Source organism: Onychomys torridus, chromosome 7, assembly GCF_903995425.1.
Source record: "Onychomys torridus chromosome 7, mOncTor1.1, whole genome shotgun sequence".
NCBI lineage: Eukaryota > Metazoa > Chordata > Mammalia > Rodentia > Cricetidae > Onychomys > Onychomys torridus.
Window position 1 is genome coordinate 15046243 of NC_050449.1, and position 17740 is coordinate 15063982.

General features: G+C 37.1%; 1 protein-coding gene across 3 annotated transcripts; it reads left to right on the forward strand.

Annotated features, from left to right (window-relative positions):
- The first annotated feature begins 254 nt into the window (after positions 1–254).
- On the forward strand, positions 255–12118 carry LOC118587807 (olfactory receptor 18-like). Of its 3 annotated transcripts, none has more exons than XM_036193896.1 (2): positions 255–330; positions 11077–12118. In XM_036193896.1, exons 1-2 carry the CDS (start codon positions 302–304, stop codon positions 12017–12019), a joined length of 972 nt encoding a protein of 323 aa, XP_036049789.1. In that variant the 5' UTR covers positions 255–301; the 3' UTR covers positions 12020–12118. The 3 variants fall into 3 exon arrangements, with proteins under 3 accessions (XP_036049789.1, XP_036049790.1, XP_036049792.1); XM_036193897.1 differs by lacking the exon at positions 255–330 and adding an exon at positions 6482–6498 and having other exon boundaries at positions 11077–12019; XM_036193899.1 differs by lacking the exon at positions 255–330 and adding an exon at positions 10937–10952 and having other exon boundaries at positions 11112–12019.
- The last annotated feature ends 5622 nt before the right edge of the window (positions 12119–17740 follow it).

The following is a 17740-nucleotide window of genomic DNA, read 5'->3' on the forward strand; positions in this document are numbered from 1 at the left end:
TTTTCTTCCTTTTTTCACTTCTAATATTAAGAACCACTGAGAGACTGTGATAATGTGAAACAATTTGTATAATTATGAGCTCTGGGCATTCTATCTCTAAGGTCATAAAAGAGTCAATAATTATCCCAGGCTGTCAACCTTGTGATTTGAAGGCTTGAGTACAGTGGGACACTGACGTGTATTCTCCTCTGGTGGCTGACTAAATCAGGTGGTTATTTCATTATATATTTTTATCAAGCCTAAGAAATGAGCCAGAGCCCTACATGAGAATAAGACAAAGAAGTTACTTTGTATTTTGGTCATGACCCAGCAAAGAATCAGCTTTAACAAGTAAGTGCTGAGTTGGGAGGCTGATGGAGAAAGAGCCCTTGGAAGCATTGGTTTCTTATCATAAGAGAAAACTTCGTGAAAGGATGCTGACCATAAATTTTCTTCTTTGATGAGTGGGGAATTTATGTTCTGCATTGCATAAAGTGGGGCTAACATATAACTCAACTTGATTCCCTTTCCCATGGACTGTATTGTCACAGATATCTCACACATCAAAGGTAAAAACAAAATCTTTTTTTCTAAGCATTCTTACAATATTATGAATGTGATTTAAAAAGAGGAAGGCGATGTGTATGTGTGTGTGAAAGAAACAGAAAGACAGAGACAGAGACTGTCAGAGAGTGCAGGTGCTTTTGTGCCATGGCAAGAATGTGGAGGTCATAGAGCAACCAACTGTGGCTTCCAGGGACCAAAGAGGCTATGAGACTTCCACCGCCAGTGAGAGTCTTTACCTGCTGGTTCAGCAAAAATTGTTTGTTTGTTTGTTTGTTTTTTTAACTAGACAATTTGATTATGAAATACCTACTTAGACTATGTTTTGTTGGGGCACACCTGTGGGGTACCTAAGTCTAACCCCACAATATCTGTCTTTCTGCAGTCCAGTCACTATAGCAGAATATTAGTTGGACACAGTTCCAGGTTTGCCTTACTCTAGGGTGCCCCTGTGATTTGTGTTGCATGTTCTTCAGAGCCTATGTGTTAGGCTTAGTTCACAGGGAGGGGCCATTAGGACACTGAAGTCATTAAGGTGACTGGAGATGGATCCTTGATGAAGTCTTCTCTGTCACTTTGCTGATGGGTTGGTTTGATGAGGTGAGTAGCTTTGTCCCATCACACAGTTCCATGACATGCTTACTTATGGTTATCTATGATTTCATTTTAAGTGGAGTTATATCTGAGATTTTACACAATTGATATGTGCAAGCCAATCTTTCCAAAGCTGAAATGCTTATGTTATAATTCATGTTGGCTCAATGTTTCATTAAAAATAAGAAACGGCGGGGGGGTGGTGTTGGGGATTTAGCTCAGTGGTAGAGTGCTTGCCTAGCAAGCACAAGGCCCTGGGTTCGGTCCTCAGCTCTGGCAAAAAAAAAAAAAAAAAGAAACATTAAAAAAAAGGAAGGTGAAGAAGGAGGTGAATAACCACAGTATCATATGTATTTCCCATGGTCATCAGATGAGCCCTTCAAATTTTTTCCTATGAAATCCTGTTGTTACAAAGAAGATGAAGAACATCAAGTAAAGGAGGACAGCAGTAGCATCTCGAACTATAACTGAAGGATTTTGAGCTCTGAGTTCTGAGATGTGCATTTTGTGCATCTGATTTCTCTTCGTTTACCTAATCACCTCCACTTCATAAATTAGGAGCTCATTTCCTGGAAAACAAAAAGTGCAGCCTCTATGTCAGTTGTGCACCAGAGTATTAAGCTAAAACAAGTGTAGTAAGCCATGCTTGAAGTGGATCACCTGATTGTGGACATGAGACATGTTTTTCAAAAGGTTTCACTTGGTTACTCCCCACAATAAACTCACATGTGCTTCAATTCCTGTAAATCCAGGAGATGCCATGTTTTTCCTTTTGTGATTCCATTAAAGAGGGAGGCATTACCTAGTTCCATAAACAGAAGTATAGATCACAGGGAAAGGGTACAAAAAAATAGACATGTAGTAATTCAAGACAGATCTGCCCTGGCCTCCAAGATAACCTTGAAACTGTCCATATCCTCCTTGATACTTAAAACATCTCACTGGAACACGACATAAAATCCGATTTCCATTTAATAAAATGGAATACCACCTAGAAGACTAGAAAGAATGTGACTATAACTCATGACTACTAAAAAACATCATCATATTTTTCAGATAGGCTAAGGAATGATACCAAATGGTTACCCCCTAAACACATACATATAAGTAACATTGTTCAGACTGAGTAGGTTGCACTTACATATTTAGGAGTGTGTGTGTGTGTGTGTGTGTGTGTGTGTGTGTGTGTGTGTCTGTGTGCACGCGCGTTTAACAAGAATTAATGAAAACAATTACCAAGAATTTCAAAAAGAGCAAGAAGGATTATATGGGAGGGTTTGTAGGGAGAAAGATGGATGGTGAAATGTTGTAATTATATTATAATCTCAAAACCTAAAGATAATGAAAAAAATATTTATCTAAAATGTACAGTGTTTTTCTATGTTTAGCATATGAATTTGAAGATACATTGCATGTACTTTTGCCTTGCTCACATCATGCAAACAGTAATGCTGATAAATTCTATATCATATTATTCTAAGAGAAGAAAACTGAACAAAAACAATTTTGATGGTTGAGAAAAATAAGGTTTATACTATCATATCAAGAAATAATTTAACTTTGAATTCATTTAGCTTTGTTTATTATTTCTAGAATGCTTAAAAAGCTGTTAGTATCTCTGAGGCTTGGTATATTCATCTGTGATGATTCCTAGTAGATACAGCTGTATTGAATAGTAACAGATAAATGGGAAGCTCAATGTGTGACTAATATGTATTTATAAAGCAAATTTGTAAAGGAAATGTTAAATATTATGAGCAATAATGAGGAATCTTAAAAGTTCTTATTAATAAGATCAAAACTGAGCCAGGTATTGGGGTGAATGCTGGAAGATCAGAGAAGCAGAACAAACCACGGCTACCTCACCTTGCCAGTTCCTCAGCTGATCCTGTTTCCTCAGACTGGTAGCCTGTGAGTCTTTATCCAAATGAATCTCAGCTGAACTGCTGCTCCAAAGTCTAAAATCTTAACCAGCCAAATGCTTCTAGTTTCTGGTCCTCACGCCTTATGTATCTTTCTGTTTTTGCCATCACTCCCTGGGATTAAAGGCTTACTTCTTGGGATTAAAGGTGTGTGTCACCATGCCTGGCTGTTTCCAATGTGGCCTTGAACTCACAGAGATCCAGAGGGATTTCTGCCTCTGGAATGCTAGGATTAAAGGCATGTGCTAACACTCTCTATCCTCTATGTTTAATATTGTGGCTGTTCTGTCTCTGAACCCAGGTAAGTTTATTAGGGTGCACAATATTTTGGGGAACACAATACCACCACAAATGATGTCAATTTTCATAAAATATCCTGAACCTACAGTTACTATTTTCTATAGTAACTGTAAATTTATATTTATATAATGAATTTTTCATTTTGCCCCTCTATATGAGTATTCTGTGATAAATTGAAGGTAATAATTATACCTATTTCATGTCTAACTCCCCACAGCCTATACTATAGTTATCACAAAAGATGTTTCAAAAAATATATGTCAACATTAAGTAGACCCTGTCTTGGCTCACATTTTTGGTCATAATCAATGTGACTTCAAAGTATTAGGTATTTCTTTCCTGTACTTTTGCCTCCTTAAAAAATGTCTCAGGAGAATATAAGCAAGATAATTTTAGCCTTATTTTTTAAGGCATAATAATACTCATTTACTCAAAGATCACAAGATAAATTTTGACAAACATAAGAAATTTTACAAGGCAGAAAAAGAAAGGTATGTAAACTTTGTAACTAGGTCTAAGGCACATTTATATCAGCCTGAGAACCAACACCTTTAAAAGCTGTGTACATCAAAATACTGGTGGGGGCACACTAGTGCAGCCAAAATGAAAATAAGAATAAAGGTTCCTCAAAGAACTAACACTACATTTATCATATAATTAAACTATAGCACTCACAGATATTTACTCAAAGGACTCCAAATCAATACACCACATAGACACACATCAGTTTTGACTGCAGCACTATTTACAATAGGTTATGGAAATCATCCTAAATATCCAACATAGGAACAGATAAAGAACATATGATAACAATATGATGAATTTTTCAGCCCTAACACAACAAAATTGTGTTATTTGCAAAAAATGAAGGCAATCAGAGATCATATTAAGGAAATCATGCCAGTCCCAGAAAAACATATTTTTTCAATAAAAAAATATGGCATGTTCAGCTTAATCATTAATTACAAACATTTATAATTACTTTCATTTGTGGCATTTGCATTTTATATAGATGTTTAAAATTAAGTACATACATACAATATGAAATCAGAAGTGAAACTGTAAAAAGAAAAGACTAATGGGGTGGGCATTTAAGGGGAAACTGGGGAATGTGTTTAATATGCAGAATATACTCATCCAAAATATCTTAGGTGGCACAAAACTCTGTACAGTGAATATAGGCAATACTTTTTAAAATTGGTATTTCCAAGCTTATAGAACTCTCAAAGTGAAAAACACACACTGGTGAGATATTGCCCTCTTTAAAGGCCATGGATATTGTGCAGATAGGCAATATTCTCTAGTCCAAACACAGAGAGGTAGACAGGTTCATATATTATACATTGATTCCCTTATAGTACAAGGTCAATGACATGGGGTTAAACCACTTACATCCTGACTTCTACCCCTCATCACAATCTAGTTTTCTGAAGCAATGAAGAAATATCATTCCTTACACAAAATGGAATTTCTTAGTGAGTTATCAAGGAAGGAATATCAATAAATTGGCTTTAGGGATACTGTTTAGAATAAGAAAATGTGACAATTATTGAGACTAGGGGGGAATGGGTAACAAACACTTGTAATTACTGATAAAACTGAACATGTCCCAATTTGGGAATTCAACAACAATCATTCATTATATTATCTTAAGAAAGAGACTTAAGAAATTTTTATTGAAAAAAATTTATTATCATAAAATATATTCTGATCATAGTTTCCCTCCCTAATCTCCTTCCAGGTCCTCTAACTTCCCCTAACCACCCAGATCCATGCCCCTTCTCTCTCTTTAGAATGTAAACAAACAGGAAAAGAACACAAAATACAAAGAAAGAACACAAGAAACACACACAAACACAACCCCTAAAAATGGAAGACCAGAAATTATAATATACAGGCAAAACACCAATAAGAGGAAAGAAATGCCCAAACAAAGCAAAGAGACTCAAGAATTTTGAAAGGTTACCTCACTCAGGATGATATTTTCTAGTTCCATCTATTTGCCTGCAAGTTTCATGTCATTGTTTTTCTCTGCTGAGTAGCACTTCATTGTGTATATGTATCACATTTTCTTAATCCGTTCTTCAGTTGAGGGGCATCTAGATTGTTTCCACGTTCTGGTTATTACAAATAATGCTGCTATAAACATAGTTGATCATGTGACCTTGTGCTATGATTGAATATTCCTTAACCCAGACTCAGAAAGACAAACATGGTGGATACTAGATATAAAGCAAAGGGTAATCAGACAACAACCCACAACTCTGCAGAAGCTAACTAACAGGGAAGATCCAAAGAGGGACATATGGACTACCCTGGGAAGGGGAAATAGACAAGATCTCCATGAATAAAATGGTGATGAGGGGTGGGCAAAGGAGGGTAGGGGATAGCGAGTAGGGGATGAGAGCATAAGGGAATGGGATGGTTGAACTGTGTAACTGAAAGTTTTCCTGCTCCCACCTGATCTGCAGCTGCTCAGACCCAAGTAAACACACGGAGGTTTATATTAGCTTATATTATTTAAACTGTTTGGCCTAATGGCTCAGGCTTCTTGATATATAGTTCTTATATCTTAAATTAACCCATTTTATTCATCTATAAGCTGCCAGGTGGTTTGTGGCATACTTGTACTTTACATCTTACTTCTCATGGTGGCAGCTAGTGACGTCTCCTGACTCAGTCTCCCACTTCCTAGAATTCTCCTCTCTGCTTATTCCACCTATACTGTACTTCCTGCCTGGTACTGGCCAGTCAGTGTTTTATTTATCAATCAATCATAGCATCACATTTTCACAGCATACAGATATCTACAGTGGAACTGGAACAGGGAGGAAGGGGGAATGCAATGAAAAAGATAACCATGATAGAGGGAGACATCATGGGGATAGAGAAAAACACCATGCTAGAGAAGTTGCCAGGAATCCCCAAGGATGACCCTAGCCTGGGCTACTAGCAATAGTGGAGAGGGTGCCTGAACTGAACTGGCTTGCTCCAGAGATCAGACCAGTGAATACCCTAACTGTCATCACAAAACTTTTCTCCAATGACTGATGGAAGCAAATGCAGAGATCCACAGCCAATCACTAGACAGAGCTCCAGGAGTCAATTCAAAGAGAGAGAAGAGGGATTCTATGAGCAAGTGCATCAGGATCATGATGGGAAAACATGCAGGATGACCAAACCAAACTGGAAGGGACTCATGAAAGTTGGATCAATGGCTGTGGAACCTACATGGGACTGGACTAAGCCCTTTGCATGTTGAGACAGTTGTATAGCTTGATCTGCTTAGGAGGCCCCCTGGTGGTAGGGTCAGAATCCATCTCTGGTGCATGAATGGGCTTTGTGGAACCCACTACTTATGATAGGACAGCTGGTGCAGCTTTGAAGCAGGAGGAAGGGCTTGGACTTCCCTCTACTGAATGTGCCTCCACATGGGAAGCCTATCCTTCTTGTGGGAGGGAGTAGGGAATGGGTTGGGAGGGGATGCTGGGGGTGGAAGGAGGGAAGAGGAAGATGTTTGATTGGTGTGTAAAATGATTGAAAAATTTTCTTAATAAAAAAGAAATTTGAAAGGGAGGTAAGGAGACTGTTCAGTGGGTAAGTGTACAGCTTGAGAACCTGAGTTTGAATACCCAACACCAATATAAAATGACAAGAATGGTAGTGTGTCTCTGTAACTCCAGTACTGGGGAGAGGGGTGGAAAGAGGAAATTTTCAGGTGCTTGCTGTGGAAGTTTATTGGTGAAATTATTAAGGTACTCCACATAGTTAAAAGGGAGGTTTATTTTGTAGGGTAGCTTACAAATGAAGGGGTATGTTGTAGGGTCTGACAAAGGTATGGCACAGTCTGACAGTGTTCTCTGGAGAATTCTGCTTGGTCTATCTCCAGTATCCAGGGTCCCAGAACGAAGAGAGACCTCTCCTCTCAATCCTGGGTCTTCAGCTTCCTTCCTCAGCCCCGCCTTGTGGGCGTGGCCATTACAGAAGCCTCAATGGGGGTTGGAACTTCCAGGCCAAGGCTGGGATGGCTAGCCACTACAGAAGTTTTTTTTTTTTTTTTTTTTTTAAACATAAACTATCTGTGGGTGTACAGATATAGATATATAACCTTGAAGATATTGACAGGAAATCATAGCATCAAATTCCAAAGATATTTTTTCATGGCAAGGCAAGTGAATGGATCATATCACAAATTGCTAAGAATTCAAATTTTGTATGAATAATTCTAAATCTATGAAATAGTATTTCTGAAACAGACATTGTTAAGTCATCATGCTATATTTTGGGGCAGTGAATGCTACTGATAGCAGTAAAGAGTAAATATTAACATGTATTTTCTAGATGTCAGAAATTATCCTAAACAAAGTTTGCATTTCTGGGTTTAAAGAAGGAACATCAAGAACTTCACATACTCATTCCAAGTTATATAGATTTTAAGGAATTCACAATCATCTATACATTTTAAAAGTATTCACAGATGAATACATGAATAAATGCCAGTGATAAACAATCTTCTCTGCAACTTAAAAGTCAAATTTTTATTCTTCTGAAAGTTCAGCATGCACAAAACCTTGACCATATTCAAACCAGACAAACTACCATCACAGAGAAAGAGAAGTAGATACAAATTCTCACTTCTGACCAAGAAACGACGTGTAGGTGATAGCTTCTAGGAGGGAAAACTGTTTTCTTTAAAGGAGTAACACTGAGTATATCAACTACACCCATATGTTCAAAAACAATTTGCCAACACAAAAATGACTTCATATCTTTTAGTTGATTTGGTTTAGTTTTAGATTTTATCCTTCTTTTTGTGTTCTTTTGTTTGCTTGTTTATTATTTTCCAAGGAGTAGGGTGAGTAAGGAGGATCTAAGAACCATTGTTGGAGAAGAAAGAATGTGGCCAAAATACATTTTTTTTAAAATTTTACAAAATAAATAGATTAAAAGGGTGAAAAGTTATTTAGGCAGGTGATTCATTATGCCCACTTTAAAAGTGAGGGAAGAGGCTGGAGGGATGACTTAGCAGTTAAGGGCAGTTGTCCATTGCTGAGGACACGGTTTTGGTTTGCAGCACCCATGTACATATATGCAAGCAAAAGGCTCACATATAAAATTAATGAACACAAAAATTAAAAATGAGAAAAATGTGCAGAAATGTTAACATTGTAACTTCCTGTACTTTTCTCATTTGCATTTTCCCAATTGAATCATAGTGGGGAACAATTACCAAAGTTTACTTTACATAGCTGAAATAAGAGAATTGTTGTCCATATAATATAAAATATCAGTGACAAACACATATATATGTACATATATATATATGTGTATTTATATATAAATTTGGTATAGGGTTACTAAGAATTAAGCCTAGGGTTGCCTCGGGAACTCAAGTTTTTAGCTATGAGAAGAATTATGATCAGGAAAGGCAATGTAGCAGTATTAACAGATCAAACATGCTAAAATCAAACGGAAAAACTTTTATTTCTATCATATTTTAATATTAAAATTACATAACTTGCCCCTTACTTCCCTCCAATCTCTCCAATGTACCCCTCTGGCTTTTTTTTAAATTCATGCCTTCTTTTTCATTAATTGTGGATATGTATTCTTTTAGCAATTTCAGTTATCACATTTAGATCTTCTATCCTTTTAGAATTAGTTGTTGTGGAAGGTGGTATATACAGGTCTATTTTCATTTTTCTGTGTGTAGACATCCAGTTTTTGCAGTACCAATTGTTGAAGGTATTTTATCTCCAGCATATAATTTGAGTGCTTTTGTTAAACATTACATGTCTGAAGTTACATATGCTCATGTTTGGATCATTTATTTAATTCTATTGGTCTATGTGTCTGTTTTTATACCAATTCTATATTTTTTTTATTGCTATTACTATGGGTCTATAGTATATTTTAAAACATGGAATTGTACTCTCTCCAGCATTTTTTCCTCAGGATCGTTTTAGCTACCTGGGGATTTTATTGTACAATATGAATCTTAAATGGAGAGGTTTGATTGGGATTTCATTGGATCTGTAAATAGCTTTTGGTAAAGTGGATATTTCAACAATATTAATTCTACTAATCCAAGAGTATGTATATATTTCCATTTTCTAGTGTCTCTCTCATCTTCAAAGGTTTAAATTTTCCATTTTAGAGATTCTTCACTTTCTTGGTTAGTCTTCTTCCTAGATACTGTATTTCCTTTGAGGCTATTGTGAATGGGAGGTAGTCCATTTGTCTGTATGTTTGTTGGTGGTATATAGAATAGCTATTGATTCATGAATTTGTATGATTTATATTCTGTCACATTGCTGAATTTGTTTATTTCTAGAAGTTTTCTGTTAGCAGTTTTCAAATATCTAATATATAACATCAAGTTATCTGCAAATAGGAATAGATGGACTTCTTTTCCTATGTGTATCCCTTTAGTGTCTGTCCCTTTGCATCAGCCAGAACTTAAAACACAGTATCAAAGGAAATGGGGATAGTTGACAGCCCTTTCTCATCTGTGACTTCAATGGGATTGCTTCATGTTTTCATACAATTGGGATGATGTTGACTGCATGTTTATCATACATAGCTGTTTATTATGTTGCCATATATTCTCTCTAGACCTACATTCTCTAGACTTTTATTAATAAGGCATGATGGATTTTGTCACAGGTTTTTTCTGCATTTTTTGAGATGATTGTGTGATTTTTGTTTTTAAGTTTGTTTTTGTAGTTTATTGCACACATATGTTGAAAATTTCTGCATCTTATGGATAAAGCCAAGTAGATCATGCTGAATAATATCTTTTGATGTGTGTCTGTATTCTGATTGAAGGTATTTTGTTGAGCATTTTTGAGTCTGGGTACACCAGGGATGTTGGCTTGTAGTTTTCATTTTTGGTGTGTCTTTACCTTGTTTTGGTTTTGTAATGTTGGATCATGAAAGGAGTTAAGAGATACTTCTCCTTTCTCTGATTTAAAAAAAAAATAATTTCAGAAAGTTCTCTCTCCTGTAAAAGTCTGGTAGAATTCATCTGTAAATCTTCTAGCCCTGAACATTTTTACTTGGAAATATTTTTTATTATTCTTTTAACTTCATCATGGGTATGTTTAGTATGTTCAATTCTGGGCATCATTTTGATGGTTTGAAGGATCTAGAAATTCATTAATTTCTTTTAGGTTTTCTTCCTTAATGTAGTACAGGATTTTTAAATATTACCTTATAACAAATTTGTCTAAAAGGACCACGTTAAGTTAATGTACAAAAAATACAGTTTTAGTAAATGGTTTCTTCATAAAGAATCTAATCCAATAAAAATTTTACCTGTGCCTTCAGAAAAATATGATATATTCTGTTGTTTTTGCTGTAATAGGAATAATTTTCTTCTCTATGTCATCAAAAAGGATAACTATTTTTACAATGATCCTAAGCTTGTGATTTCTAATCTTCTTGGTTTTAAAACCTTGTTGAATTTACTTCCTCAAAAAAAGATTTGCATGAAAGGAGATGTGTGACTTGGAAATCCATACAGAAAGTTGTAGATTATTGGGCATGTTGTGATGCTGTAAGCAATGAACCTCAAGTTAGATAATTTTACTTGTAATAAGTTATACTTAAAACATATGGATTTTCTCCTTTTTTAATTATTTCTTTTACTTTTGAGATTATAATATAATCATAGTTTATCTTATATGTTTTTCTAACTAATTTTGTTCATCCAAAGGTGTCCAAACAATACAGAAGCACAAAATTTACCAGTTGTCTCACAATTCCATCTCATGAGCTTCTCAGATGACCCAGAAATGCAGACCATTCTCTTTGGACTGTTTTTATCCATGTATGTGGTCACAGTGCTTGGGAACCTGCTCATCATCCTGGCTGTCACCTCTGACTCCCACCTCCGTACCCCCATGTATTTCTTTCTCTCCAACCTTTCCTGGTCTGACATTTGTTTCATCTCCACTACAGTCCCAAAAATGATTTGGGATATTCAAACTCAAAGCAGAGTCATCTCCTATGCGGGCTGCCTAACACAGATGTCTATGTTGATAATTTTTGGGTGTATGGATAGTATGCTTCTGACTGCAATGGCCTATGACAGGTTTGTGGCCATCTGTCACCCCCTGCATTACACAATCATTATGAATCCTCACTTCTGTACCTTCTTAGTTTTGGTATCCTTTTTGGTCAGTCTTTTGGACTCACAGGTGCACAATTTGATTGTGCTACAATTTACATACTTCAAGGATATGCAAATCTTTAACTTCTTTTGTGACCCTTCACAACTTCTAAATCTTGACTGTTCTGAAATATTCACCAGAAACATAGTCACACATTTTATTGGCGTCTTTTTTGGCTTATTTTCAACCTCAGGGATCCTTTTCTCTTACTATAAAATTATTTCTTCCATCCAGAGAGTTCCATCAACAAGTGGAAAATATAAAGCCTTCTCCACCTGTGGGTCTCACCTTTCAGTTGTTTGCTTATTTTATGGAACAGCCATTGGAGTATATGTTGGTTCAACTGTATCAAATTCTCCTGAAAACTGTGCAGTGGCTTCACTAATGTACACAGTGGTCACACCTATGCTGAATCCTTTCATCTACAGCCTGAGGAACAAGGACATTCAAAGTGCCCTCTGGAAGTTGCAGAAAAGAACAAAGTAATTACACAACATCTTCCATCATTTCGGAAGGTTGAGTTGCTAGCCCAACTAGCTATACATAAAAACACAACCTCTTTGGTGTTATGGCTTACATCTCACTTCACTAGTACCTACATGCATATTTCTTCCACTTGTTTTTAATTGAATTGAATAAGAATACCTAGATCTTGTCTTCTCTTAAACATAAATAAATCAATATATCTAGGAAAGCCCACAATTTCTGAGTAAAGACCCTAGCTTTATAGTTAAATATAGTTAAATAGTTATGTTCCTTTTATATTTTCAAAACTAATACCCCTTTTCAAAGCCCATGTATACTTTATTTTAAGATATATGTTTAAGTTAACATATCCAGGGAACATATTGCAGTTTTAAAATACTGATGAATTAAGAAATAAGTTCAACTTCACTATCCAGCAGATAAATGCAAATCAAAACTAAACTGATATTCCATCTCATCCCAGTCACAACGACAATGATTAAGAAAATAAATAACAGTGACTTACAGCAAGCATATGGAGAAAAGAGAACATTTATAAATCACCAATGGGAATATAAACTACACCAGTAACTATTTAAGTCATATGGAACTTCCTAAGGCAATTCAACATGGATCTTCTTTATGACCCAGCTCTACCATTCCTGGGTATGTATGCAAAAAACTCCAACTCAACATATCATAGAAATAATTTTCAGTCAATGTTTATTGCAACTTCACTCACAATATTTATGTTTAGAGGAACCTGCATTGTAAAAAATAGAATGAGTGAAGAAAATATGAGAATTTTTTTGTACACAACAGAATGTTCTTAAACCATGATTACTAAAATAGTATCATTTTTAGAAAAAGTGGATCCATCTAGAGATTATCATATTGAGTAAGTTATGCCAGTTTCAGAAAGAAAAATAATTGTTTTCTGTCATTCATGGTTCCTAGGATGTATACAGATACATAAAATCATGTATGTATGAACAACATGAAGTCTCTGGGGGAACAATAAAGACTAATAAGATGGACTAGGGAGAAAGTAGATGTATTATGGAACTATACTCATAAAATAATGTAAACTTGAATGAAAATTTAAAATAAATTAATTTTGAAAATATTTCTGACTGCATCTCATAAACAAAGACTCTTATTTAGATGGATCTTTATACTATGGTCATTTCCACCCTATCCACCCTTCATTTAGTACCTCCAATTCAACCACAAACATAAACATACCAAGTTCAAACCCTTTTTTTATTTAAATAGCTCTTAGTCCCATTAGTGCTGCTCACATAATGTAGAGTGTAATCCACCTACTGGAACAGGGGAAATCTACCAGCAGCCGCATCCCCAGAGAATAATGATTCTCCTGCACTGGGTGGCTAAGAAATGCCAATCGCTTCACAGTTGTGGTGGGGATTTGTGAACACCTCCAGCACACATGGTGGGATTTTGGCTGCCCTAGTAGTATTCTGTAGATCTTATGCAGGTAACAACAGCTACTATGAGTTTGTCTGTCAAGTAGATATGCCCTGCCATTTCAGAAGACATCATTTCATATCACTTTTCCCATCCTACATCTTTTTCATTGTTTCTGTACCCTCTTCTGCAAATGGTCTCTCAGCTTTGGGAGGGGGTTGGTGTTAATAAAATATCCCAAATAGGGCTGAACACTTACGGTCACTTATCTAAATATTTTCACCAGTTACGTGTCTCTAAATTGACCGCTGCCCACTTTAAGAAGACTCTTCTCTGACCAAGTTTGAGAGGATTCAAGACTTATGGGTATAAACATAAAAATTAGAGTCTAGCAAGTAGGTTCCACCTGAGAGGCCATGATCTCCCAAACTATGGACTTCTGAGCAGTTTTATTGTATTTTACATGAAATTCCATTTGCTGAAGAGGCCTGAAATCCAGTCACCCCATAAGAGGTAGGCCACTCTTATACCAGTGAACACGTCATCCTTGCAAGTTGGTATTAGAGCATGGAAGGCCCAGCACTGGGTAAAACCACTAATACCTTTTCTCCCCAGAAAGCTGAATAGCACCTTCTGGCATTTTGAAAATTACTGAGTAATGAGGGAGGTTCCAAGGTGGTTTGAAATTGATTTCTCTATGTTCTGAAGCTAAAGAGTGTGGTGTCTTCAGGAATAGCATCTGACCTTTTAGTTTTGGTGGATAACTGAGAGCAATGGCAAAAGCCCTGTGTTGTTTGGTGGACCCCTGGAAACTCCCTGACTAATAACACATAGAGAGATTTATCCCACATCCTACTTCGATTTTTATTTAATATCCCATGACTTCTGAGAGCAGTATTGTGTACCCACAAAGTGTACCTTTGTTTTTATTTTCTTTAATTGCATTTTGAAACTAATTTATTAACCAATGTTTCTACAGGCAATTCCATATCTCCTTAGTCTTTGTTAACTCATCCCTACCCAGCACCTCTCAACTCCCACATCCTTCTGCCATCTTCCATGCTTACACCTCTAAGCACTAAAATACCTCTGTCTTGCATCACATGTTTCTTGCTATGCCTATCAATAATAATTTTATTATTATTTGATTGCAGGAAAGTAAATTCCATATAGGTTTTTCTTGCGCCCTTCCCTTAGGTTACGTCGCCTCTACCTCCTGACTTCCCAAAGCTTTCCATGACCCTTCCTGGATACGTTAGTTCATATTCAATATGCCTTCTTTTTACTTCTGTCTTAACTATGATTGACTATCCAGACTCCTATAATGCATTTTCTCACCAATGGCTCATTTTTACTTTCCATACCACTTACGCTCCAAGTAAAACACACTAAAACAAAAGATAGGAAGCTAATAGTTACACAGGAGAGGAAACATGCAGTATTTGTCTTTCTGGACCCTAGCTGCTTGAGTCAGTTTTTCTCCAGTTCCATTCATCTATCTATATTTTTTAATATTTTATTATTTGCAACTGATTACTATTCCATTGTGTATATATACCACCTTTTAGTCCATTCATATACTGGTGGGCTTCTACATCCATTCTGTGTCCTAGCTATTGTGAGTAGAGAAGCAATGAACATAGTTGTATAAGCATTTTTGTAGTAGGATAAGGTACAGGTGTATGTATGCTCAGGAGTTCTGTGGCTGGGCCACATACTACTTCTCTTTCTATTTTTGTTTTAGAAACCTCTAGGCCAATTTCTAAAATGATAACAGTAGTTTACACTCCCACCAACAGTGACTAAGGCTTCTCTTACAGCCCCCTAAACAGAAGCAATTGTTACTTGTATTCCCAAGGAAGATAATTCTGACTAGGGTGAGACAAATCTTAAAGTATTAATCCACATTTTCCTGGTGACAAGCACTTCTTAACTGTTCACTAGCCATTTGTATTTCTTCTTGGAAGAATTTTCTGTTTAGTCCAGGGCCCATTTTTAAACTTTTTCTATTTTTTATTTTATTTTATTCTATTATTTATTTATTTTTCTTTTTTTCCCCTTTTTAAAAAATTATATTTGAGTTTTAATTTTACACATCAGCCATGGGTTCCCCTGTCCTCCCCCCTCCTGCCCCCACTCCCACCTTCCCCTATCCACTCCCCTCCATTCCCATCTCCTCCAGGGCCAAGACTCCCCTGGGGATTCATTTAAACTTGGTGGATTCAGTACAGGCAGGTCCAGTCCCCTCATTCCAGGCTGAGCAAAGTGTCCCTGTATAAGCCCCAGGATCCAAACAGCCAGCTCATGCACTAAGAACAGGTCCAGGTCCCACTGCTTGGGTGCCTCCCAAGCAGTTCAAGCTATTCAATTGTCTCACTTATCCAGAGTGCCTGATCCAGCTGGGGGCTCCATAGCCTTTGGTTCACAATTCATGTGCTTCCATTTGTCTGGCCTTTCGTTCCAGTGCTTTTTCCAATCCTGGGCTCAACAATTCACGCTCCCACAGTCCCTTCTCGACAACTGGACACACAGAGCTTCACCTGGGGCCTGGCTGAGGATCTCTGCATCCACTTCCATCAGTCACTGGATGAGAGTTCCAGCATGACCGTCAGGGTGTTTGGCCATCTGATCACCTGACTAGGTCACATCAGGCATTCTCTTGAACACTGCCAGCAGTCTACAGAGGATACATCACTGTGGACCTCAGGGGACCTCTCCAGCACTCTGCCTACTCATATTCTCTTGTGGTCCTCATCCATCATGGTCTACCATTCCTTGTTCCTGATCCAGCTGGGATATTCTGCTCCCCCAAGCCTCCCTTCCCTCAAACCTTGCCCTTCATTTCTCCTAGTATCATCAGGTTGTTCATGTAGCTCTCATCCATTTCTCTGTCATTGGGTGATCCCTGGGTCTTTCCTAGGGTCCCATTTTCTAGGTAGCCTCCCTGGAGTTGTGTAGCGGTCTAGTCATCTTTGTTTTACATTCAGTATCCTCCTATGAGTGAGTACATACCATGTTTGTCCTTCTGAGTCTGGGCTACCTCACTCAGGATGATTTTTTCTAGATCCATCCATTTGCCTGCAAACCTCATGATGTCATTGTTTTTCTCTGCTGAGAAGTACTCCATTGTGTATATGTACAATATTTTCTTTATCCATTCTTCAGTTGAAGGGCATCTAGGTGGTTTCCAGGTTCTGACTATTAAAAAAAATGCTCATATGAACATAGCTGAGCAAATGCCCTTGTGGTATGATTGAGCATTCCTTGGGTATATGCCCAAGAGTGCTACAGCTGGGTCTTGGGGGAGATGGATTCCCAATTTTCTAAGGAAGCTCCATATTGATTTCCAAAATGGCTGTACAAGCTTGCATCCCACCAGCAGTGGAGGAGAGTTCCCTTGTTCCACATCCTCTCCAGCATAAGCTGTCTTCTGTGTTTTTGATCTTAGCCACTCTGACAGGTGTAAGGTGGTATGTCAGAGTCGTTTTGATTTGCATTTCCCAGATAATTAGGGATGTTGAGCAATTCCTTAAATGTCTTTCAGTCATTTGAACTTCCTCTGTGGAGAATTCTATGTTTAGTTCTATAGCCCATTTCTGAATTGGACTGTTGGGCATTTTGATGTCTAATTTCTTGAGTTCTTTATATATTCTGGATATCAGCCCTCTGTCAGATGTGGGGTTGGTGAAGACCTTTTCCCATTCTGTAGGCTGTCACTTTGTCTTGTTGAGCATGTTCTTTGCTCTACAAAAGCTTCTCAGTTTCAATAGGTCCCATTGATTGATTGTTTCTCTCATTGTCTGTGCTACTGCTATTATATTTAGAAAGTGATCTCTGGTGCCAATGCGTTCAGGAGTACTTCCTACTTTCTCTTCTATCAGGTTCAGATTAACTGGATTTATGTTGAGGTCTTTGATCCACTTGGACTTACATTTTGTGCAGGGTGACAGATATGGATCTATTTGCAGCCTTCTACACATGGACATTCAGTTATGCCAGCACCATTTGTTGAAGATGCTTTCTTTTTTCTATTGTACATTTTTGACTTCTTTGTCAAAAATTATATGTTCATTGGTGTGTGGGTTAATGTCAGGGTCTTCAATTTGATTCCATTGAGCCACATGTCGATTTTTATGCCAGTACCAAGGTGTTTTTATTACTGAAGCTCTATAGTAGAGCTTGAGGTCGGGGATCGTGATGGCTCCAGAGGTTGTTTTATTGTACACGATTCTTTTGGCTCTCCTGTTTTGTTTTGTTTTTTTTTTTTCCTTATGAATTTGAGTATTATTCTTTCCAGATCTGTGAAGAATTGTG

Coding starts and splice junctions, on each gene's coding strand:
- LOC118587807 (XM_036193896.1), top strand. CDS start 302: ATGACCCAGCAAAGAATCAGCTTTAACAA. Junction 331..11,076: donor CAAAGAATCAGCTTTAACAA/GTAAGTGCTGAG, acceptor GTTCATCCAAAG/GTGTCCAAACAATACAGAAG.